This window comes from Carassius auratus, chromosome 29 (genome assembly GCF_003368295.1).
Source record: "Carassius auratus strain Wakin chromosome 29, ASM336829v1, whole genome shotgun sequence".
Lineage (NCBI taxonomy): Eukaryota > Metazoa > Chordata > Actinopteri > Cypriniformes > Cyprinidae > Carassius > Carassius auratus.
This window is the reverse complement of record NC_039271.1, coordinates 20,772,558-20,781,748: the sequence shown is the minus strand read 5'-3', so window position 1 is coordinate 20,781,748 and position 9,191 is coordinate 20,772,558. Positions and strand designations below refer to the sequence as shown.

The following is a 9,191-nucleotide window of genomic DNA, read 5'->3' as shown; positions in this document are numbered from 1 at the left end:
TACTGAGTACCTGTGCGTACTGGCCCACTTAAAGCACTGGCAATGACTATACTTTGGAATTTTTTTGCAGTCCACTTAGAATTCAACATGGAAATCATTTTTGTTTTTTATTGGCATTGATTGTTTTGAAATTCAAATGGTACTTACATGCCTGTGTTTTTATTTCTGTAATAAATATGGCTTTCAAGCCAACAGTTAATTTGGAGGATATTGATGGTTTATTACAGGTATGTTGTTTACATGAGAAAATCTGTGTTACAAGTTAAACAAAAATTCCAATAAACAATCATATTTTGAATTTAAATAGTTTCTTTGTTTTGAGTTTACATTAATTATTTACATTTTACATTTACATATCCAAAAAGTTTCAGTCTTTTAATTGCGATTAATCGCGATTAATCGCGATTAATTTTAAAAAATTGTGCGATTAATTAGTTAATTTTTTTTAATCGATTGACAGCACTAATATATATATATATATATATATATAAATTGTGGGCTATTGCAATTATGAAACCTCTGAAAGTTGAAAACTGGAATGATCTCATCATGTGGCAATGCTGAGGCCAGTAAATGCAATACGAAACTTCTCTCTCAAATATTTATTCTTGAAAACGTATAGCCTACTGAAAGAATCCTTAGCGGAGAAACAAAGTCGTTAAGAAAAACAATCGCAGCACATCCAAGCGAAGTTTAGCCTATAGGCCTATAAATCGACTACAAATCTTGAAATAAACAAACAGATAAACAGTCTATGAACTCTGCTGTGTCTTTAAACCTTTCTGGAGCGTAGCCAGTAATATGTGATATGAATGGTGCTGGACACGTGAGTTTGTCTCAATGTGGTCTCTCCTCTCAGTATTTCTCATGTTTTCTCTGGCTGTTGTCCAACTTCCATCTCTATCACTCTCTCTCTCTCCTTTTGCGCCTCTCGTGCCCCCTCCCTCCCCGTGTTATCCACCCACGGGAAAAGTGACCCCCCCACCTCTCTCTCTCTCTTTCTTTTTTAAATGTATATACCTCATCCTCATCCACAGTCTGTGGACTTAATTCCGTGTGGGCAACAGGGGTGCATTTAAAATGCCCCCAATTTTTAAATTGATCCAATCCGCGTAGAACCAAGTCGTTCCCCGCAAATTCTTGAATCCGCAGTAGCGTGGATTTGACAGTAAAGTCTGTCACACTTCCCTCTGCGAATGTCTCGTTCAAATTGCAATCGATCACTGGGCTTATTTTATTGCTAAAGCCACCCCCACTTAATTCTACAGAGGAGATTTTTTACCATCTGTGTGTGTGTGTGTCTGTGCCAAATTCTCAACCAAGTAGCCGCACGTGCTTCTCACAATACCGCGCTTTTAATTTAAATTTTGCATCCCCTTCATGTGCGCATTGTTTTTGATAAGCGTGAGACACTGACTGACCGGCGGAGAGCTCGTGCTGCAGGAGCGGAAGGTGCGCGAGACTCGGTTTGGATCACACACACACACACACACGATGAGTGCGCGCGGTGAGGAAGCCGCCGGCGAAGCTTCAGGATCGCAGCCCGAGCCCGAGCCCGCCCCGCCTGAGCCAAAGAAGAGGGGACCGGGTAGACCCAGGAAGCCGCAACAGGTCAGTGTGTGACTCTTATTTCTTCCACTACCGCCTTTAATATTCTAAATCGGGAATGGACGTGTTTAGACCTACCAGGTTGCTCAATAAACATTCTTACTGTAACCATATTACTCTTAGCGCGCACTTTATGGCTCATGTTTACATGCACCCCTCCTGCAAAAAAAAAAAACAGCTTAAACCAGACTGAGCCAGTTTGCTGGTCTCTCAGACAGGTCTGGTTGCAGTTTTTAGAGAGGAATTAGGTCATTTTTCAGTTTGACCAACTTGGCGTCCAGCTAAACCTGCTGAAAACTAGCTTAGCCAGGCTTGGAAATCAACTAGACCAGCAAACCAATTTCTGGTATTTCTATATTTGTGGATTTAGTAAGTGTGCACAGTAAAGGATGGAAAGTATATGTTTATCCTGGTAGAACTATAACTTGGCCATAACTATTATACTGTGTGTGTGTGTAAGTGTGTGTGTGTATGTATGTATGTATGTATGTATGTATATATATATATATATATATATATATATATATATATATATATATTATTATTATTATTATTATTATTATTATTATTATTTTTTTTTTTAATTTTCATTTTTTTAATTGAACATTTTTTATTACTGTTAATAATAGCACTTTTTTTTTACTGTTAATAATGTTTTTACCTTGACTACTTGATTTGAACATTCAGTATGATAAATTATTTTTTAAGTCTAAATATTCTTATTACTTTAAGATGTGTGTATAATAAATATAGATAATGAAAATATTACTTTAAAATAGTTTTGATGAATTAAAGTATGGCACACTGAAGGACACTGCTCTCACTGCAAAGTCTGTTCTGTTCAGTCAGTCAAGTGTGTTCTGTTCTACTGTATTCAAGAATTTTCACTAAGCCTGTTTAGACCGAAGTTTTAAGATTGTGATTGCATTTGAAGCTTGCATTTCTCTTGTGGGGAATTCCTGCAGACTGAATGCATAGCTTGTGTGTGTGTTGGGTAGGAGTAGCACTTGTTTGTATTTGTACAGGAAGCACTTCTTTCCTAGTAGATAGCATTCCAAATGATATGCTTGCCATCTGTTGATCACAACGGTCTCTATGTGATGTGAAAGCACTTTTGTGAATCGCTGGATAAGATTAGTTTAATGTCTTAAATGTTAATGTCTGCACTACAGAGTGTGTGTGTGTGTGTGTGTGTGTGTCTGTAACATAATATAGTAGTTGTGTTGTGTATATAAGGGTAATGAGAAGAATATTGTATATTGTCTGTTTTAAATGTCCCCGTTGATGTGAGTAGTGGTTATAATAACAACAGGCGTGTAATTAAAATGTAATGTCAGTGAACATCTATCTGTTTAGTCATGACCACATCCTTCAAAATTCTTGTTTGAACTTTTGAGTGTTTGTGGTCAGAGGATGTGATTCACATATCGTAAGTAATTCAGTAGTGACTCACTGCAATACGTCGTCTAATTGCAAATAGCCATCAGGATGAGCTGGCAACCCAGTATACTGAATCGTTTGGCTGGTAAAGATGATGCATGGATGTGAAAAATTTGACATTTCAAAATTTTAAATAGGTAGTAAGTAAATGTGTGTATGGTTGAAGAGGACCCTGTCTTTTATTAGAAGGGGGAGAGTGCAGCAGTGGTCTCAAAATGTATTTGGACACCTCTGGACACTCAAGCTACACCTCAAATGCATGGATTTCTTTGCATACGATGGCAGATCATGGCACCTGCACTTGCCTAAGCTACTTTTTCAATTACTTTAAAGCAGTTTGCCCTAGTATGAATTTTAGTGGATGTATGAGGTTAGTTCACCTCACGTTCACATAGCAGAGTAACCACAGGTGTAGTTCATCACATTTACTATGATCATGATCCACAAACGTTTGACAACCAGAAAGTGTCCAAATACGTTCGCTGTTATTATGAGCAATGTATTTATTGTTTTATAATTTGAAGCCTTGAAATTGGTATGGAAAGAGTGCTTGTGCATTCTTCCAAATAAATGTCATTTGATTTGCTGATTGAAAGTGTCCCATGGCTTTGTTTCCTGTCCTCATGGCCCAAGTACCTCCTCTCCTCCTCAGGAACCCACAGGAGAGCCTGTCCCCAAACGACCGAGGGGACGCCCCAAAGGAAGCAAGAACAAGGGCCCCTCCAAAGCAGTGCAGAAGGTAAGAACCAGGCAACTTTCTGTTCTATCGTTTTATTTATCGTTCTGTTGTTCTACCACCCTTTATATATTGTTCTATTATATCTATATGTCTACCCTTCTGTCAGTTGTTTTATCCTTCCACCTATTGTTCTATCATTCTATCTATCATGAGATCTATCATCTAACTTCATAAGAACCTTGGCAGTGTTAACTGGGGAATGGGTTCTTTCCAGTTTCATGAATCATTCATCAAGAACGTGTCAGGAACATTTAGAAGCATGTGAAGTGTGTCAACATCTGGGGCGTACGTATGCTTGTGTGAATGTTGGGGGCTGCCGCCTTGATCTCTCAATCATACAGGCTGTGTGAACGGACAGCAATGACCTGAAGTCCTTTGCTCTGTGTTTCAGCACAGTAATTAACACTAAGCTTCAGTAACGTGGTGAGGGGAATCCTGCTGACCTACACACCTAAAAGTGGCAGTGAATTCTACACACATAAATACTCTCTCTCTGTCTCGCCTTAGGCAAATTACCATGCATACATGAGAGAACCACAATCATGCATTCACACACACATGCATGAAGTGTATACTTTGCACAGAGAGGATAGAGCATGTACTGTTTCCATTCCTTTCTAATACCCATGTGAACAGACATCACATAAGATTTAGTTGCATGCATGCATCAGTTTAGCTGAATGTGACTGTCAGCATTTATAATTGCACAATTCTTTTTATGTATTGGGAATGCCTTTAAAGACGAGCTGTCCTGGCAAGAGGATTGTAATGAAGTCATTAAATTTCTGCCTCGCTTGTTGTGTGGTCTAGTCTGGAGGTTTGCAGGAAGTTCCCTCCAACTGTCAGTGCGTTTGGTTTTTACAAGTATTACTATGTGATTCTCGTCTTCGAGCCGACAAGGAGAGCTGAGTTAGTAACTCGCTGACATGTTCAAGAAGTGTAGCAGTCAATAAATAATGCAATTTCACGCATTACGGATGCTGCTATTGTTAGCTTTTAATTGCACTAAAGAACCCACAGAACTAGTATCATATGAACAATCCAGGCTAAATCATACTAAACAAACCATGATATACCTTGATGATGATTAACACGCATTTAGCTGTCAACTCCAGACAGTTTCCGACATGCTACAATCATTTTAGTCAATGCGTTATCCCTAATGACTACTGCGAATATTTTCCGTTGACTAGACATTGTTGGAACTTGAAACGGAGCACAAGGGGGCTAATTTTATACCCTCCATTTGTAAAAGTGGGTTTGGGAGATGCGAGACTGCCCCTCCCTTTCCATTAATGAGAGATGGCCTTGTCCCCGGTCTCACACGCATGGCAGGATGTCCTGGTGTCGAAGAGGACAGTGAGCACCCAGGCTCGTGTCTGCCGGAGACACAGGACTTGGCTGGATGAGACACGAGACACGCAAACACAGACATGATTAATTGATCAGGGTGTCGGCTTGCAGACCATTAAATCTCCTTATTAAAAATACAAGCTCCCCAACAGAGGTTTGAGGGTATGGAGACACTGATTAGACAGAGAAAGACAGAGATATTGAGAAAGATGCAGATGAGGAGAGACGAGCTTAAAGGGATTGTGTCTTTGAGAATGTGCAAGAATTATAAACAGCGTAATCTAATCTTTACATCAAATTTTTACCCATTTTCAATTAAAAAATTGGTAGCCGGACTCAGGCTGACAGGCAATATGTACGTAGCTGCCTCTGTGTCCTTTCCAAGTGACCGGCTGTGGCGTGAACTATGACGCTCAGGTTTATGTTTCTTCGTCATGCCTACGCAGAATGGTAAAGCGTCCTTGGGGTATTCAAAACAAACTGTGTTTGTTGGAGAAGTTGTAATGTGAGCCTTGACAATGCCTGAATACTTAGTAAGGGCAAACAGACCAACCCAAACAGGGCTGAACACATTACACACAGCACAAGAGACGGGGATGCACTGTAGAAGCTGTTGTGGAAGTCTTCCAATAATAAGAATAGGGGTTTAAAGGGATAGTTCACCCAAAAAAGAAAATTCTTTCATCATTTACCTTCATTTCTTTCCAAGCCCGTTTGACTTTTTCTTCACTGTCATAGAAAAATGTGCTAAAAGTGTACCTTTAGGAGTACAGTTAGTTTAGGAGTTTCTTTAAAGGGACAACCTTCTCTTAAGTCTTGTCTTGTTTGGTTTGATTGAATCAAACTCTGGTTTGTTTCCCTCTTTGGTGCGGATCTTTTTGGCAGGTGTGAATACAGCAATCGCACTCTGGTGCACACCCAACAACCGAACCGAGACCCAGCTGAAGAGGTGTTTATGGGCAATTGCGCCGTTAGCTGACACTTGTGAAAGCCTGCAATTGCTTTTCTATGCGTGCTGTTTTTTGTCCAATGAATGGATGACCTTAGCACATCTGTGGTTTTGTTTACGATTTCAAGTTCACTTGCAAAAAGGGCAGTATGAAATCGAGCTGCACCAAAAAAAAAAAAATTATAATAATAATTAACTTTGTATTTGGTCCGGACCAGAGCAAGTGCACCAGTGGACTTTCCTGATGTGAATGCACCCTTACTCTGAATGGTGTGTATTAGTACCTTAAAGTGATATGTACCCTTAAGGTACTGCTATGAATATTTTAGAAATAAATAAGGTACTAAGTTGTCTGACCTATGACAAGCTGTTGCACCCCTAAAGGTACAATTTCTATAAAAGGTGATTCTATTGAAGCATATAATGAAAGTAAATGTTGGTCTGTTAATCTTCAAAATTACAATGAGAGTGGCCCATTTGACTGTATTACAAGTCTTCCAAAGCCATTGGCTAAATTTGAGTGAGGAATGACCAAAATGTAAGACAATTTACTGAAAATTTTAATGTCTTCTAGCTGATTCGCACATTCTTGAGAGGAGTAGTGTTGTCGGATTCATGAACAAAATCATTCTGTTGAATCGGATCTTTTCAGTGATTCGCTGTTCTAGTTCACAAAACCAGTGCTGTTTTAGTATTATTTATGTACTGTTACACCATTTTTAATTAGATTTCATTTTTTTTTTTTTTTCATGTTTTTAATTTAAACTTTTAGTTTAAAGTATTAGTTTAAAGTATTAGTAATTGTATGTGCTTTTGTCTTTTTTTTTTATTTATTTTATTATCATTATTATTATTATTAATATATCTGCATGGAGTTTTTATATATTTATTTATTTTTATTAATATTAGTATTCCAAGTAATATTAGTTTCCAAGCAGTGTTAATTTTGACACAAAATTTTAATTTAGTTTTAGTCTTAGTCTTTTGACTATAATTCTTTTTAGTTTTAGTCAAGTTTTAGTCATCTGATTTGTTTTAATTTTAGTCTTATTTTAGTCGACTAAAATTGCTTGGTATTTTAGTCGACTAAAATTGCTTGGTATTTTAGTCGACTAAAATAAGACTAAAATCAATAACAGATTTACTAGACAATTTTTTACAGCTGGTATAGGAAACAAACTTAACCAAAATATATAAAACACAAATTCAACTTTATTTCAACACAACTGTGTCTTTATTTCGATTCAAAAGCTTTTATGCAGAAACAAACACTGTCATGATAATGTAAACAATAACTAGCTGCCAATTGACCATCAATAAAAGAAAAATAAAGTTAGGTCCAGGACCTTAAAGCTTACAGCTGAGCTGAACAATAAGTGCATACATTTAAAGTAAATATTTAATAAGTTGGCAGCTAGGTGGATAAAAAAAAGTAACAAGATTTTATAAGGTATTCATTTGTCTAGCAATATTGTATGTTTTAAATACTACAATATTGCTAGATTTGTATGTATAATGATAGGATGTGAACATTCATGTTTCACATGACTAATATAGAAATATTTGTGTTTATATTATATATTGTCAACAAGTAGAACATTATAAAATATACTAAACATTAGTATTAATCAAATGTATTTATCATGATATTACGTATTAGTATTGTGCTCTCTTCTAACTTGAAGAAGGGGCTGTTTTACAGTACTTTCCAGTTCGTAATATTTAATGCTACAACATCTACGCACTGCAGTCTTCCAATTTTGCTTATCTCAATAAACAAAAGAACATCGTTGTGAAATTACATTTGAGAAAATGTCCGGGTGGCTCGTCTGTAAACGTCTTTTCAAATTGGTTGTGTTTTTGCCACGAATGAGCGCTCCGCGTGCTTTACGCTTTGTTTTGTTTTGTTCGTTGTCAAACGTGAAGTGAGCTGTGGACATTCTGTCGCTCTTTTAGACATCACCTCTTCGAATGCCGTCTTCCCGGGAGCTCATTTAAAAACTGAAAACCTTCGCTTCACGTCTCAATAAGTCAGGCTCGGATTGGTTCTCTTCTCTCATGCAGTCTCGCCTGTTCCATTTTGCCGGTCCTTTTGCTCATTCCTCGCATCTCTCCCTCTGCTGATTTGATTTTCGTCACAGTCTATTTTCGTCTCGTCCTTTATTCGTTGACGATAATGTCAATCAATTTAGTCATAGTTTTAGTCTCCATCAGTGCCTTCTATTTTAGTTTTCGTTTCGTTTTCGTCCGCAAAAATATATTCGTGACGAAAATAATGACGAAAATATTTAGTCAACGAAATTAACACTGTTTCCAAGGCAACATTTCTAACTTTCATTTTAGTTTATTAAGTTAAATTTATTTCATTTCACATTTTGATTTTATTTGACATTATAAAGTTTAGTTTTGTGGTAATTACCGAAAAAACTGAACAAAACCAAATAAATGACTCTTTCAAAAACAAACTAATTATGAACTTTTAGTTAATTTTATTAAATACTAAAAAAATTATATTTCATGTCAGCGACACATTTATTTTTCCACACGTCTTGACTTCGTCATACACCTAAACCTTAAATGTTCCCATGTTCCAATGTACCACATTGAACTCTATCAGATTTGTGTGTAATGCTTTAGCATGCTGATGATGTTAATAGGTTCAAGACACACACTCTACCACCAATAATTTGTATCTTCTTTGGTTGGATGTATACTCTGCTGACAAACATGATTCCCCTGACACCTACCCTTCCTGGGACATTCACTGAATTCATAGATGTTTGATGATTTGAGTAAGGTTTCCTGCAGGGCTCTGCATAACAAAAGCCCACAGCCAGAAGAAAACTTTATATCCTATAAATAATGAAGACACCTCTTGTCTTGTTAATTGTTTAAGACGATGCACGAAGGCACCACTGTTTAAACCCACAGCGCAAAATTCTCCTGCTTCCACCTGTCAAATAATTTCAGTTACGTTTTGAAAATTATTGAATGACACGCAATGTCCTTAGGATATACTTCCCTGCAGTTCTGGCTCAGACGGTGAAGTTAGATAACCGTTAGATCAGAAATCTTGCCCCCTAACAATCACTGATGCAAGAA

The 9,191-nt window shown here is 37.2% G+C and overlaps 1 protein-coding gene across 2 annotated transcripts in view; it reads left to right on the top strand.

Moving 5' to 3' along the window:
* Nucleotides 1-1,011: 1,011 nt before the first annotated feature.
* The window catches only part of LOC113048353 (high mobility group protein HMGI-C-like), a 33,132-nt gene continuing 24,952 nt past the window's right edge, over nucleotides 1,012-9,191 (top strand). The window contains exons 1-2 of one of the 2 annotated variants that reach the window (XM_026210129.1): nucleotides 1,012-1,611; nucleotides 3,701-3,787. In XM_026210129.1, the coding sequence (XP_026065914.1) occupies nucleotides 1,495-1,611; nucleotides 3,701-3,787 (204 nt within the window). In that variant the 5' untranslated portion in view covers nucleotides 1,012-1,494. The remainder of the gene's footprint in view (nucleotides 1,612-3,700; nucleotides 3,788-9,191) is intronic. The other variant, XM_026210128.1, reaches the window with a different exon arrangement.